Source organism: Furipterus horrens, unplaced genomic scaffold, assembly GCF_987537825.1.
Source record: "Furipterus horrens unplaced genomic scaffold, mFurHor1.1.pri manual_scaffold_5, whole genome shotgun sequence".
Lineage (NCBI taxonomy): Eukaryota > Metazoa > Chordata > Mammalia > Chiroptera > Furipteridae > Furipterus > Furipterus horrens.
Genome location: NW_028327175.1, coordinates 121508864 through 121523891, shown reverse-complemented (window position 1 = coordinate 121523891; position 15028 = coordinate 121508864). Strand labels below are relative to the sequence as shown.

The following is a 15028-nucleotide window of genomic DNA, read 5'->3' as shown; positions in this document are numbered from 1 at the left end:
CCAACACTGGGCCTCAATTTCTCCAAATGGGAAGTGGGTGGAAGGGAGTGGGCATCCCAGTCCAACGGCCCCTCTCAATCTCTGAGGCCGGGACTTTCTCTCCTTTGCAGCTCCTGAACTGACTGGTGGCGTCCTGTCCCATGGACGTGAGTCCTAGGCCCCTTAACCCTCTCTGGAGCAGCCCCTCAACACCCTAAACTCACACCGACTTTGCCTTCCTTCCGGCTGCACTGGAGAAGAGGCTGTTTACTCAACAAAAACTCCTCAGCTCAGGATAAGAGTGTTGAGAGAGAATGCCAGGGATGGGGGCTTCCTACGGGAGGGCACTTTCCTGCTTTTCCTGGTGAGATGAAGAGTTTGCCAAGTAATCAACGAGGAGGAAGAGCGTGGGTAGAGACCTGGGGGTGAAAGAGGATAGGGCATTTTGGGGACTTAGTTTGGCTGGATAACCTTCAGGTAGGGGGGGGGGAGGGAGAGGTAGGTGTGGCCTTTGCCACTGAGATAAGTTTGGACTAAGTCACTGAGAGCCATTGATGGATTGTAAGCAAGTGGGGTATACACAAGGACACCTGGTATGGAAAGGGGCAAAACTGCAGACTGGAAGACAGTTAAGGGACAGTAATATTGGCTTAGGGATGGTAAAGAATTAGAGAGACAATAGGTCCATTTGGAGAGACATTCTCAAAGGAAGTTCATTAAGTCTTGGGAAAGTCTAGAATGACCAACAAACCCTTAATGGTGCTGAAATGGAGAGGACAGAATAGGCAGGATGGGGTACAAGAGAGTGTACTTCTATTGACTCCCCACTGTCTGGTGGCTGTTTCTCCCCTTTTTCCAGCTGCCTGGGTCCCTTCTGGTGTTCCTGCAGCCCCTCCTGCCTCCTTGTCACCCCTTCCTCCTGTGCTCATGCAGGCCTCCTCTAGCCCTTGGGATCCCGCCCCGGCTCCTGTCAGCAGTCCTTCCCTGCTGCTCCCCGTCCCTGCCATCGTCTTCATCGCTGTGGGCATCTATTTGTTGCTGCTAGGCCTGGTGCTGCTGACCAGGCACTGCCTGCTGGTGAGGAGCCTGGTGGGGGCGGAAGGGGGACTGTGGGGAAGAGGAACCCAGTTAATCTGTGCCCTCATCTGCAGGCCCTTAATCTGAGACTCCTTTGCTATTTAGTCCCCACATCTACTCTTTTCATGGGACAAGAGAGTTCCTCCTCTGCTGCTTCCTGCCAAACCTGCTCCTGCCCGTCTTACCAAAACAATGTCTTGGTTATTCCTACCTGCCACCTGGCCCAGATCCTGAGCCTTGCTGTCTCCTAGGCCCACGGCTGCTGTGCCGATTGCAGCGCCCCCTGCAGGAAGCAAGGTGCCTCCAGGCCCCAGGACTGTTGCTGGACCTGCGCAGAAGCCTGCGACTTCCCTCTGCCTAGCCCAGCTCGCAACCTGGATGCCTGCTGCCCCCAGCCCACCGAGGCTGTGAGTTCTTACACTGTCCTCTAGCTCCCTGAACCCTGATCTAGGCACTTTCTGTGCATTCATTTTTTTTTGTTCAACATTTATTATTCAGCACCTACTCTAGGCCAGGTACAATTCCAGGTACTTGGTCAGGTGGAGACAGCCAAAAACAACATAAACAGCATATAATTTCTAGTGATGAAAGCCACTGGGAAAAAAGAAAACAGGATGTCGGCTGGAGAAAGGTGATGTGTATAACTGTAGGGCATATAATCACTTCTGAAAACAGTAGTTAAAAGAAAAAAACAGAACCGCTCACAGAGCTTTCTGTTCTTTGAGTGAATACTATGTTCCGTTATTCTTTTCTTAGCAACCCTGGGAGCTGGGTATATTTAAAAATCCTAAATATATTTTTTCTGATCACAAAAAGTATTGATTACAAAGTGTGCATGTAGAAATACATAGAAAACACATGGCACTTTATAAAGCAGCTCTCTAACCAAGGTTGCTGTGTTTTGTGTATGACCCTCGCATACTAATGTACAATGCCATCACTGCTGAATTTTGCTGTTATTTGGTAAAAATGGGTCATACCACATATACTATATCATCGCAATTGCTACTTGCCCTTTTTAACTTGAAAATCACACTTTGGTCGCCTCTCTATGCCTGTGCATGTACATTGGTAAGTATTTGTATCCTCCTTTGGCAGGGGAGTAAATTGGCTAAGGGAAGTTAATCACTTCTCCAGTACTCCACAGCAGAGGCTTGCATAGCAAATTGTTCCACAGTGTGTTGGAACAGAGTCCTCAGGGAGAAGCCTGGCTTTCAGAGGACAGGCCGACTTTTGCATTTGTGGTTTTAAAGATGTTCAGTGTTACTGACCACCTTCCTAGGCAATAATTATTTTGGGCTCAGAGGTTTAGACAGTGAAGCTCCTGCCCGTGAGGTGGTGACCTTCCCTGAGAGGGAAGAGTGAGGATAGAAGACCATGCAGATTTATAACTTGGACACTCTGTAGTTGGTGCATTAAAGTCTCTGTTCTCCAGTTTCCTTCGTAACAATATCAATCACAAATATTACAAAGCTCTCTCCCACCTCACAGCATAGAAACTGAAGCTTACAGAGGCTTGAGTGACTTGCCTGAGGCTTGGGCCAGGACAGAAACCCAGGTTTCTCTTCCTCCCTGGGGAAGAAACCTGCCTGATCTGCTTCTTTCACAGAATGTCACAAGTATCTAATTCATTCATTATTTATTCACTTAACCAAAGATTTATGGAGTCATTGTTGAGGCACCATGATGGGCCCTGGGCATTCAGTGGAAACAAGATAGACATGGTCCCAGCTCTCATGGGGCTTATGTTATGGTGAAGAACAGAGAAATAAGTAGTAACAGTGTGTGGGAATGACGTGACATAGTGCAGCAGTTGCTTCTCAGCCCTGTGTGTGATCAGGAGCAGGTATCAGGCTTAAACAGAGAACTAGGCATTCAGGCCCCCCACTCAGTAGTTCTGGGATTGGATTGGAGTTGGTGGATTTTTAACAAGTTCTCATGTGATCTTACCCCCCACCAGGGCAGAGAACAACTGCTGTGAGGCTGGGAATAGCTCCCTTTATTGAGTGCTCACTATGTACCAGGTGTCGTGCTTAGTTCTTTCTACTGATTCTTCAAAATGACCTTAAGAAGTGGGTTCCAAGATGAGGAAACTGAGGCTTAAAACATGACTCAGCCAGATCTGGGCCTCAACTAGATTCAAAGCTGGGCCTGAGCTCTAACCAGTAAAGATAGCTGGCCTTTACAAAAGCAAAGCAAAAGAAATCAAGTGAAAAACTGCAGAGACTAGAGAAACACAAGGCTTAACAGCATTGTGGAGTCCTTGTTTAATGTACTTAAATAGCAGATTCCTTCCAAAAGCCACCTGGCTGCCTGAAAGAATTGAGAAATCCATTACCTAGCTATTAATGACTAGATCCAATGGACAGAGCCAGGAAATGCTTTTAATACCATCTTCTCTGAGTTGAGAGCAGGGAAACCTCTGTCAGCCACCAATTTTGTGCACAGAACGACAGTATGGTCCTCTAAAAACCCACAGAGCCAACTTCATCCCCAAACTGGGACTCTGCAGAGATACCCCAAACCACACCCTCATCAAACACAAGGATACCACCTTGCATTTCTCTCCCTTCCACAATGACACATCTAGCCTCCTCCCTGAGAGCCAATTTTATTGGCAGTAGCTCCAGCCCAGTGCAGACCCCTCTCCCTGGAGAAGATAGGTCCCATCCCCTCACCGGGGCCCCTAGTGATATCTGATCTCACCCGTCATCTGACACCGCACCCGGAAACCTTAGCTGTTCAAAAGGTCATTCCCCTATTCCTGGCTTGGCCCTGTGTCTGAGCTATGCAACTGTGACTGTCACTAGCTCTGCCTCAGGACGCAAGAAGCCAATCTGTCACACATCCTGGGCATGTCCCATCCCAGCCACTTGAACTGACTCCAGTCATGCCTGAAGCAGTCTCAGATCATCTCTGCCCCAGGACAGGAGAGAAGTGGGTTAAAGTAAGCTGTTCTCCCTTCCTGTCTTGAAGGACATGCTGTTTCTATTTCCCAAGAGACAGACCTGTTTCCCCCTGGAACTGGAAAGACATCTTTCTTCTTTGCATACAAAGGGAAAAGTGATGTGCTTTAGTTTATCCATTCATTCACATTCATTACTGAGCATGAGTCCCCATGCTAGCTCAGGGGAGACGTGAGATGAACTGTCCCTGCCCATGCAGACCCAGGAAGCAGCTGGTATTTCTGGCCTTGGGAGGCAATGTGGTCTAGGGGCATGTAAGGGCTGGAAGCAGGCAGGCCAGGTCCATCCCAGCAGCATTCCCTGGTTGTATTCCTTTAGGCAATCATTCCCCTCTCTGAGCCTCCATTTCCTCTTCTGTAAAGAGACCCCCTACTCAAGGTTCTAATAATTAAAAGAGATACAACTTAAGACATTAAAAAAATTTTAATATGCAAATACCATTTTTAAAAAACACAAGAAAGATTTGAAAAACATGAGTGCAATATGTGCCTTGCACAGACTGGTTGCTCAGAAGTGATCAATAAAATCGTGCAGTTTGGTTTCATGCCAAGGAAGAAATCCACAAAACCAATAAGTTATCTTCATCATAGACAGAAAACGTGTGTGTGCTTTCCCTGTCTACTGACTTTCCACTGCACATAGCCACAAAAATGTAGTAGAGCCATCTTTGAGCTAAACATTGGGACACCTGAATTCTAGTATGGGACCGGGGCGAGTTACTCTCCGGTCCTCAGTCTCCTCACTTATAAGATGGGGAGAAAGAGAGGGCCCTCTGAATAACTTCTTCCAGCCCTAAACTCAGTTGTTTGGAACATTGCCTCCTTGCTGATTTCTCAACAGCACAGGGAATTGACTTGTTCCCACGATTAGTGGATGGTACTGTTCCACTGGGCAAATAGGACTTTCCAGGCCTGTTTCCTTCTCTCCTGAGAGGGAAATAGCTTCAGGCTCTGGTCCTCCTTCTTCCTGCCCACCTCCCTCACTCCTTTCTCCTCTCCCTCAGGGTTGGGCCCCTCGTTGCCCTCCTTGCTGCCCACTCTGTGACTGTGCCTGTGCGTGCCAACTTCCTGACTGCCAGAGCCTCAACTGCCTCTGCTTTGAGATCAAGCTCCGATGAGGACCCAACGTCCCTGCCCTTTGGGGAGCGGCCAGCCCCCGGGGCCCACATGCCCTCTTCCCTGAGGGGCCCTAGGACACCGTTCTCCAAGCCACTGGAACCACAAATGGGCTGCCTGGCTCCCTGACCTGGGAATCAGCAGTGGAGAACTTTGTTCTCAGCAGAGTAAGACTCAGCCCTTGGCCTGCTAGACTGCACCCCTTCATAGGGCCCAAAGAAAGAGGGGCTAGTGCTTTGTCTGGCAGATGCCCCTGCCCTCCTCATCCCCTCCCGAAGTAAGTTCATGTTTGAAGGTAAGGGTGGGGGACACTGCTAACCACAGACAGCATTATGGGAGGAACCTGGACCTTAAGTATCAGGATTAGGGGTACCCTAGCATACCCAGTCCATGAGCTCTTGGTTATTTTGAGGTGTGAGTGAAGTGCCTGAATCTGCTCGCTCTCCAAAGAAATGGGTTCCAGCTGACTGGTGTGGCCTCGTTGGGCCTCATCCAGCAAAGTCAAAGATCATCCCGATTGGATCCCAGTCAGGGACCATGCCTAGGTTGCAGGTCCGGTCCTGGGTTGGGGCATGTACGAAGGCAACCCATTGATGTTTCTCTCATGCATCAATATTTCTCGCCCCGTTTCTCCCCCACTTCCCCTCTCCCTAAAAATAAATATTTAAAAAAAAGAAAAGAAAGAAATGGGCTTCAGAGAATCATAACAGCCCCCATCAGAGCCTAGTGGGGAGGATGGGGGATCAGAGAGGAGGCAGGGAGGGCCACCTGATGAGTCGCCGTTCCCCTTCTCTCCCCACAGATCCCTGTCCAAAGATTTATTTCCCTTTGGAGGACCTCAATCTGGATTTCCAATGAAGAAATCTCCTCTGAAGTAAGGGTGAGTGGGCAGGGGGCCCTCCCTCACCCTCAAAATAGGGCAGGCTCACGGCTCCCTCCCCCCTTTTCTCACTTTGGGTCCCATGCTGGCCTGAATGTCAGGAGCTTCAGGTTTCCCTAAATATAGGTCCCTGCCAGGGAATCCATGGTGAGGAAAGGGCAGGGGTCACTGGAGAAAGTTGGGGACATAGGTTGGGGGAGGGAAGGAGCTGTCTTTATAACCCAGCCCGGTTCGACCTGGCTCACTCGCTGCCGGCCAGGCTCTGCCTGCTTCTTTGGTCTCTTCCATCCAGGTGGGCCCCTGCAAGACAGAGCTGGGGTCGGGTAGGGCTGAAGGCGTCCGGATTAGGAGGGAAGACCTAGGAATGGGAGTGGGGGGGAGGCTGACCAGCGCCAGACAAATTTTACTTGGAGGTGTCAGGTCCAAGGGAGAAGTTTCGCAGGGGCTCTGACTTGCTTGGGCCGAGCGCGGCCGCCCACTTGCCACGCCGTCTGGCTTTGCGTGGTGGCCGGGACTTCAGGCAGGTAGGCGCCGGCCCCTGATGGAGCTCGGGCGAGGCTGGCCCTGGCGGCCGGCCCCTGGAACCAGACGGGCACCGATGGGGCGCGCTTGGGGCGGTGACCCAGAACCGTTGCCTCCTCGCCTCGCCTCCTGCCAGCCCAGCCACCTCCTTGCGATCTATGTGCGTCGGCTCACTGCCCTTTCCACGGCCACTTACGCCTGGGCCCGTGACACAGGGAGGTGCGGCCCTGTGTCCCAGAGCCCGCCAAATTCAGCCTGCAGGCGAGGCCGCCAGACGCCCGAACTCTGGACTCAGCTGGATTCAGCGACTGTGTGACACACGCAGCATCAGCGTAGGCCGGAAGCTGGGGCTGGGCCCGGCCGGGGAGGGGAAGCTGAGCTTCGGTCTTCTCAGGCTCCACCACCCCATCAATCCTAATCCCCTCCGGTGCCCCAAACCGGCTGAGTCACGGTGCCCTAGAGCGCGTCAGGCGGGGAGGAAAGGGAGAGGCGGGGTCGGGTACCGGCCCCGCGCGGATGTGGCCCGAGTCACGTCCGAGGTGGACCAGGGGAGCGACCTTGTTCTCCCCGCCCAACTCCGGGCTGCGCCTTTGTGGGCGGCCGCTCCCACAGTTACTCGCCTGTAATTGGATGCCGGGACGCCTCCGGCCCCTGCAAAAGGAAAAAAATACAGCGAAGGGTGGAGCGGCGCCCTAGAAGGCGCGGCATTACGTCCCTCCTCCTAGCCCCCTGCGCCGCCCACGCGGGACTTAATAGGCTGCGTTCCTCTTGGAATGCGCCGCAGAACCGGGGAAGTAGTGACGATCGCAGCGTTCGCTTCCTCAGTTACCCGCCACCCCGCCACCCTCCGTCGCAGCACCGCGCAAGCCCGCCCCTCTCCTGTGCCAGGTGAGCGCTTTTCGCCACGTGCGAGGGTCCAGGGCCATGGAGAAGGGTCCTGGGGGCCACTGTGTGTCGGGCAGAACCCCCTGCACCCGATCCTAGCCTCACCACCACCACCATACACAGAAGCTCCCACCCTAGACTCCCCAGCCCTCTCTAGCTGGAGCTCACTTGGTTTACTGCGCAATGCGGCGGCTCTGCGCGCTGAGTCATGGCGGGGGAGGAAGCAGGACGAGCTGAAAAGCCATTCCCTTAACTTGCTGGGACCCCTGGTGCAAAGGATTTTGATCCCTTTGTTTCTCAGGGACTCTTAAGAGGCAGAGAGGGGTGGGGTTCTAAGAGGCAGCTCCCATACTCCTTCAGGGTTCCCAAAAGCGGGTGGTTGACCCCTGCCCTGGGAGACAGGCGCCCCTGGCGAGGAGGGGACAACACTTGGCAACGCCTGTTGCCCAATTAACACTTTCCCTGTCTTTTCTTATCGGGTGACCTTGATTCTGAGCCTGGAACAGCTGCAGCTCTAGGAGCAGACGAGCGTTTTTCAGGGGGAAGGGGTGGGGCGCTTGTCTCTCCTCCACACTATTAACCCTGCATGAGCAGTGAGACTAGCAAACCTCACCCTTTTCCTCATCCTGGGGCTGGGCTTCCTCTGCTGCCTTTTCCTAGGCTTCTGATTCCCTCCTACCATTTTCTCAACACCCTTTTTCTAATGCCTTCCCCCACCCTGAGGGAAAGGAGGGTGAAGGAGAAGTCTGACCTTGGGATGTCCTTGAGGCCTTGGTGCTGTTCCAGCTGTGGGATCTTGGGTAGATTGGAAGGAACACTCCTGTGGCAGTCAGAAGATCTGGGTTCTACTCTCAGATCTGGCCCTTGGGTTTCTCTGTGACTTGAAGTGCAAACCTCTCTCTTCTCTGGGTCCTTTCAGATGAGGGGATTGGGCCCTCTGCCTTATGCATGACCTCCAAATTCTGAAGTACTCCGGTTTGATTTTGCTTCTAGGCAAGGTGACCCCATGGCAAGGTGCAAGCCAGAGGGGTCCAGCTTCTACATGAGCCACCTGTCCATGGCACTGGTCTATTCCTTTACCCCAGATGCCAGTATGCAACCCCGCCCTCAGCTGGGCAACACCCAGCCACAAACAGAGTTAGGAAAGGTACAGGAGGCAGGTCTAGTATAGGGAAGTCGGGTGTAGGGGAGGGCTGGGGGCAAAAGATGACTCAAGACCTACTGGGTAGGGAACCTTTGCCCTGACCTCCAGGCAAGGGGCCCTGCCCATTGGGAAGCCATAGAAAGACTCAGCTAACCAGTACTCCCCCATCTGTCTCCTCTGCCCAGGAACTGACTGGCACCATGCCCTACCAATACCCAGCACTGACCCCGGAGCAAAAGAAGGAGCTGTCTGACATTGCTCAGCGCATCGTGGCTCCGGGCAAGGGCATCCTGGCTGCAGATGAGTCCACTGGTATGGGCAGGACTCAAGTGGGAGAAGGGCCCAGGGTTGTGGGTAACAGGCTGATCCCTTTATGACCATGTGCTTCTCCCTCCCAGGGAGCATTGCCAAGCGGTTGCAATCCATTGGTACTGAGAACACCGAGGAGAACCGGCGCTTCTACCGCCAGCTACTGCTCACTGCCGATGACCGCGTGAATCCCTGCATTGGGGGGGTCATCCTCTTCCACGAGACACTCTATCAGAAGACAGATGATGGGCGTCCCTTCCCCCAAGTTATCAAATCCAAGGGTGGCGTTGTGGGAATCAAGGTGAGGAGGCTGGGCCTCAGGATGTGAGATCTGAGATGAGTCTAGGGAAGAGAAATCCAGAGTAATAGGGGTTGAATTTGGGCTGGGAGCCTGGAGACCTGGGTGGAATCTGCCCCAGGTCACATGTAAGGAAAACTAGAAACTGTGGGCCCTGCTTGGCATTTTTAATCCTCAAAGTTCTAAGAACAAGGCATTACCCTCACTGTACAGATGAAAAAACAGAAGTTCAAGGCAGTGAAGTGTTTTGTTCACAGAGTTAGGAAGTAGTAGGAGCCCAGGTCCTCTGTCAAATAATATCCCCATGTATCCTGCCTCATAGCATTAGATACTGTAACTAAGTGAAAAGATTTGCGGACCAGGAGAGGCCACTTGAGAGATTAAGTTAAATTGGGGGCAGAGTAGGGCTCCTAGAGCAGAAAAGGGGGGTAGAGATCACTTACTTGTCTTACATTGTTGCCCCCCTCCCCCCAACAGGTAGACAAGGGTGTGGTACCCCTGGCAGGAACAAATGGCGAGACTACTACCCAAGGTGAGAACTGTTTGGCTTCCTGCCCTACTGAGCATCCCACGCAGGTTGATGCCCCTCTGGGTGCCCAGGGTGAGTGGGAGCGACCTGTCCCCTCCTCTGCCATGCTCTGACTTCTGTGTCCCCTCTACAGGGCTGGATGGGCTGTCTGAGCGCTGTGCCCAGTACAAGAAGGATGGAGCTGACTTTGCAAAGTGGCGCTGTGTGCTGAAGATTGGGGAACACACCCCCTCAGCCCTGGCCATCATGGAAAATGCCAACGTTCTGGCCCGTTATGCCAGCATCTGCCAACAGGTGGGCCTGCATGTCCCCAGCAGGCCAGCTCCCACCTCATTTGGTTCCAGAGTGTCAGCTAGCCTGCCACCCATCTTCCAAGATGTCTACATGGCCCAAGGCAACTGTTCCATATCCTTACCAGTCATCAGGCTTGGTCCTGGGAACCCTGAGCACAGGGGCAGAACAAGGCTTGTGTGGGTGAATCTGAGAAGATCCTGTCTCCTACAACCCGGCAAAGCTAAGGGCTTTGAAGCCATGAGTCTCTCTCTTCATGGAGATAAGACCTGGCCAGTGGCTGTGGAGAACTATAGGTTGGACTTCGGTTTAGGAGGCCTCATAGCTACTCTGTGCCCTTACCCCACAGAATGGCATCGTGCCCATTGTGGAGCCTGAGATCCTTCCTGATGGGGACCATGACCTGAAGCGCTGTCAGTATGTAACTGAAAAGGTAGGTTGCCTGCCTGCCTGCCTGGGTAGTGTGGTGGGCTAGGCAGCTGGACCACGGCCCTGGGGTTGATTCCTGTTCCCCAGTGCCACCCCACCCCACTTTGGTCCTGCCCTACTCTAGGTGCTGGCTGCTGTCTACAAGGCTCTGAGTGACCACCACATCTACCTGGAAGGCACCTTGCTGAAGCCCAATATGGTCACCCCAGGCCATGCCTGTACCCAGAAATTTTCTAATGAGGAGATTGCCATGGCAACAGTCACTGCACTGCGCCGCACAGTGCCCCCTGCTGTCCCTGGTGAGACCCATATTCTCATGCTGCCCTCTGGGAGATAGATGAACTATACCCAATCCTTACGCCCATTGGTCTGACTTTTAGGTCAGCTTCTAGCAACTCCTGCCAGTGCCCTGGGTCTGCCTAGAATCCCTCCTGCCATTTCACCCTTTGTATTACAGGGATCACCTTCCTATCTGGAGGTCAAAGTGAGGAGGAGGCATCCATCAACCTTAATGCAATCAACAAGTGCCCCCTGCTAAAGCCATGGGCCCTGACCTTCTCCTATGGCCGAGCCCTGCAGGCCTCTGCTCTGAAGGCCTGGGGTGGAAAGAAGGAGAACCTGAAGACTGCTCAGGAGGAATATGTCAAGCGAGCACTGGTGAGGATGGAGCAGGAGGTGGGCAGAGTGCTGGGGTGAATGGGATTCTGAGAACAGACTTTACTCTGGCTCCTCTCTTCTCCCCTCTTAGGCCAACAGCCTCGCCTGCCAAGGAAAGTACACCCCAAGTGGTCAGGCCGGGGCTGCAGCCAGCCAGTCCCTCTTCATCTCTAACCATGCCTACTAAACAGGTGTTCTAAGGCTGCCCCCACAACACTCCCTGCCCCGCCCCCTCCCATACTCACTCTTGAAGAGGGGGCCTCATCTGGGGCTCTAGGCTGCTCCTTCCCACTCTTGCCTCCCTTGTGACATTGGTGCGTGGTATTGTCTCTGTATGCTAACTCCAGTGCCCTTTCCAGCCCACTGCCAATAAACAACTATTCAAGGGGGAGTTTCTTGTCCATGTCTGTAGTATCTGGGTCAGGGGAGGCCCTAGGGAGGTGGCTGAGTCCAGAAGAGCCCTTGTTTTATGTTCTTCCTTCTTAGGCAGGAAGAAAGTGAAGTGTGGGGTACACTTTCCTGCTTTGTTTTATAATTGCCCAGGGCTTCAAGAGGAAAGGCTGTGAAATTTTCTTCCAACCACCAAGGTCTCTTACCTCTTTTACCAGCAGCATCAGATGAGGCTCATAATTGGAGTGTGTGTGTGTTTAACTGCTAGTTGCACAAGGCTGCAGGCTCAGTCTCACTTCTAGGCCTAGAACTCATGGGTGCAGGAGGTCCCTGTGACAAAATAGCCACGGATAAAAGCCAAGATTTCCTGAGTCTGTGAGCAAGGCAACATGATAAGTGTTCTATATGAGTAGGTGCTGTCATTCCCAATTTATTCTTAAGGCTTTTTAAAAAATGTTTTGTCCCCTTGTTTTTTTTATTGTTCTGTTACAGTTGTCCCATCTTTCCCCCATTGCTCTCCCCTGCCCCGTCCACCTCCCTATGCTTAAAGCTTTATTGCTGGAGATTGCACTGTTTCTTGTTGGAAACAAGATTATTAATACATATCTCAATCTACTCTGTTGAGCTTGTCCATCTTCACAACTTAATAGGAAATGGGATTAGAACTGACTTCTTAGTCTTCTTGGGTTGTGGGACTCCTTGAAGAACCTGGAATCCTCTCCAACACTTTCTCAACAATGCAAACACAAAACTCAGATTCCAGGTTAAGAACTGAGCCTCTAGCTGCTGTATTCCATGAAGCCAGAATGAGGGTTATGCACTTACCCCTATGCCATGCCTTGAACCCTTCCCTAACCCAGGGTGGGGTGCAGCAGTATACACCAGGTAGTCTCAGCTGTTAAAAGATCCCAGTCATAACAAGGGACCTAGTATTCTTGTCACTTCCCAAATTTCCTGATACAGGCTGTTTTTTCTGAGCTCTCTTCTAGGAAAAAAGAAAAAAGATATTTGATCTTTCTCATTTCTGTGAACCTACTAAACCCATATAGTCATAGGCATGGAATGGATTTACCTAGGATCTAGGAGTTTAAGACCTTTGTCCTTTCTTTGCACATTTGCATTTGTTGCCTACATACAAAACCAGCCTCTCCTATTGCCCTTCAAAACTTCTGTGCCTACTGTCAAGTCTGAAACATCTGAAATAAAAAGAGAAAGCTATGTTCAAATTTCAACCTTAATTCAAATCCCAAATTCTTAGGTATGCAAACATGAACACGTTACCTAAGGTCACTGAGCCAGTTTCCTCTTAAAAAAAAAAAAAAAAAAAAAAGACTTCCAGCCAAGATGGAGGCATAGACATACACGCTGCGTCTCCCTCCACAACTAAGAAGGAATACAACTACTTCAAAACTAGAAACAACCAGAAGTTCCAGAAAATCAAATTGCATGGAAGTCCAACAAACAAAGATATAAAAAAGAAGTACTCATCCAAACAGGTAGGAGGGGCGGAGAGGATGTGGTGTGATGGTGGCAGCAGCAGCAGCAGGCCAGAGGAAAGCGCAGTCACACATTTAAAAAAGTCAGGAGGGACACCTAAGGAGCTTTCCCAGCTACTCACAACCTTGAAGCTCAGGGTCCCAGCACAGGGGAAAATCAAGCCTCATTGCTTCTGACTGTGCTGACCAGTGGGGGTTGGGGTGAAGGCAGAGACTGCAGGTCTCTCAGCAGAGTCCGCTTGTTTAAAGGGCCCCCACAGTCCTAGAATGTCCGCAGACCCACCCACTCTAGGAACGATGGCCAGGGCAGCAGCTAGAGGGGTGCCAGTTCAGTGTGGAAGTGGGAGAAGTTCCTGGAAAAGGGGTAAGTGCTGAGCAAGCAGCATTGTTCTCTCTCGGACCACCCCCCCCCACACACACACACATACATCGCCACAACGTGGTGAAACAGGTCGCCCTGTACTGACAAATCTCTAAGGCTCTGCCCCTTACAATGTAACAAGAGCAACAGCTCTACCTGGGATGCAGAGGCAAACAAACACAGGAGCCTGTCAGAATGAGGAGACAGAAGTATGGCCCAAAAGGGGGAACGGATCAAGGTTCCAATGGGAGAACTAAGCAACAAGGAGATAGCCAACCTCACAGATGAGGAGATAGACAACCTAACAGATGCAGAATTCAAAACACTGGTGATAAAGATGCTCACAGGCTTGACAGATATGCTTGAGTAGGGCAAACGCATAAGAGAAGAAGTGAAGGCTATGCTAAGTGAAACGAAGGAAAATCCACACAAAAGCAATGGTGAAGGGAAGGAAACCGGTTCAAATCAATGATTTGGAACATAAAGAAGAAAAAAAAAGTCAACCAGTGCAGAATGAGGAGCAAGAATTGAAAAAAAATGAGGAAAACTTCCCAAATTTTGCAAAGGAGATGGACATGCAGGTCTGGGAAGCACAGAGGGTCCCCTGCGAGCTGGACCCGGAGGGGACCACACCAGGATGCATCATGATTGAGATGCCAAAGGTGAAAGATAAAAGAGTCCTGGAGGCAGCAAGAGAGGCAGAGAGTTGCCTACAGTGGGGGTGCCTACAGGACTATCAGCTGATTTCTCAGAGGACACTTTGCAGGCAGGAAGGGACTGGCAAGCAGTATTCATGTGATGAAAAGCAACCTACAACCAAGACTACTCTATCTAGCAAAGCTATCATTTAGAATGGAAGGGCAGATGAAGTGCTTCCCAGACAAGGTGAAGCTAAAGGAGTTCATCATCACCAAGCCTTTATTATATGAAATGTTAAAGGGACTTATTTAAGAAAAAGAAGGTCAAAATTATGGACATTAAAATGAAAACAAACTCAACTATCAACAACTGAATCTAAAAAAAAACAAAACAAAATCCAACTAAGCAAACCAAAATAGGAACAGAATCAGGTATGGGGATCATTTGAAGGGTTATCAGCTGGGAGGGGGGAGGGGGAGAAATGGGGATATGGTGCAGGGATTAAGCATAATTGGTTGGTACAAAATAGACAAGGGAAGTTAAGAATAATATAGGAAAGGGTGAAGCCAAAGAACTTATATGCATGGCCCATGGACATGAACTAAGGGGGGTGGGACCCATGGACATGAACTAAGGGGGGTGGGATTGCTGGAGGGAAGCAGGGTATTGGGCAGAGGGGAGCAAAGGGAAAAAAATTGGGACTACTGTAACAACATAATAAAACATACTTTTAAAAAAACTTAAAAAAAAAACAACCCCCAAAAAGAATAAAATTTGCAGACAACGGAAAGCAATTTAGGGTTACCAAGGGGACCAATCTGTAATCAGGGAGGCCATTGTTGATTGAGGCATAAGCTTAGTGCCCTGCTTTGTAACTTCAGAGGTCCTCCGTGGCAGAGATTTCTCTCTGGCAATGGAAAGATTTAAGCTGATATTCCTTCATCCATGATTAACTACCTATGTATGCCTAGCGTGCCAGGCCTTCTAAGCAGTGGAGCCGCATGGGTGTACGAAAGTTCCATTCCTCAGTGCAATGGGGGAGGCTCACTAAAGCAAGTAAA

At 51.0% G+C, this 15028-nt stretch overlaps 2 protein-coding genes across 3 annotated transcripts; both read left to right on the top strand.

The window, feature by feature from the left end:
- Nucleotides 1–544: 544 nt before the first annotated feature.
- LOC150009623 (uncharacterized) lies at nt 545–6156 on the top strand. The gene is made up of 4 exons (XM_090277537.1): nt 545–1056; nt 1308–1463; nt 5026–5414; nt 5940–6156. Exons 1-3 carry the CDS (start codon nt 718–720, stop codon nt 5137–5139), a joined length of 609 nt encoding a protein of 202 aa, XP_090133663.1. The 5' UTR covers nt 545–717; the 3' UTR covers nt 5140–5414; nt 5940–6156.
- Nucleotides 6157–6250: 94 nt separating this feature from the next.
- On the top strand, nt 6251–12087 carry ALDOA (aldolase, fructose-bisphosphate A). 2 transcript variants are annotated; one of them, XM_090277532.1, is made up of 9 exons: nt 6251–6309; nt 8754–8880; nt 8967–9178; nt 9653–9707; nt 9838–9998; nt 10345–10428; nt 10549–10723; nt 10882–11081; nt 11173–12087. In XM_090277532.1, the coding sequence occupies exons 2-9, from the start codon at nt 8769–8771 to the stop codon at nt 11266–11268; spliced, it is 1095 nt and encodes a 364-aa protein (XP_090133658.1). In that variant the 5' UTR covers nt 6251–6309; nt 8754–8768; the 3' UTR covers nt 11269–12087. The 2 variants fall into 2 exon arrangements, with proteins under 2 accessions (XP_090133658.1, XP_090133659.1); XM_090277533.1 differs by lacking the exon at nt 6251–6309 and adding an exon at nt 7371–7427.
- The last annotated feature ends 2941 nt before the right edge of the window (nt 12088–15028 follow it).

What these genes read in the sequence shown, in the direction of transcription:
- LOC150009623 (XM_090277537.1), top strand. Translation starts at nt 718, where the DNA reads ATGACCAACAAACCCTTAATGGTGCTGAAATGGAGAGGACAGAATAGG. An exon ending in TGACCAGGCACTGCCTGCTG is followed by an intron (nt 1,057 to 1,307) that starts GTGAGGAGCCTG and finishes GCTGTCTCCTAG; the next exon opens with GCCCACGGCTGCTGTGCCGA. An exon ending in GCCCCCAGCCCACCGAGGCT is followed by an intron (nt 1,464 to 5,025) that starts GTGAGTTCTTAC and finishes CCTCTCCCTCAG; the next exon opens with GGTTGGGCCCCTCGTTGCCC.
- ALDOA (XM_090277532.1), top strand. Translation starts at nt 8,769, where the DNA reads ATGCCCTACCAATACCCAGCACTGACCCCGGAGCAAAAGAAGGAGCTG. An exon ending in GGCTGCAGATGAGTCCACTG is followed by an intron (nt 8,881 to 8,966) that starts GTATGGGCAGGA and finishes TCTCCCTCCCAG; the next exon opens with GGAGCATTGCCAAGCGGTTG. An exon ending in ATGCCAGCATCTGCCAACAG is followed by an intron (nt 9,999 to 10,344) that starts GTGGGCCTGCAT and finishes CTTACCCCACAG; the next exon opens with AATGGCATCGTGCCCATTGT.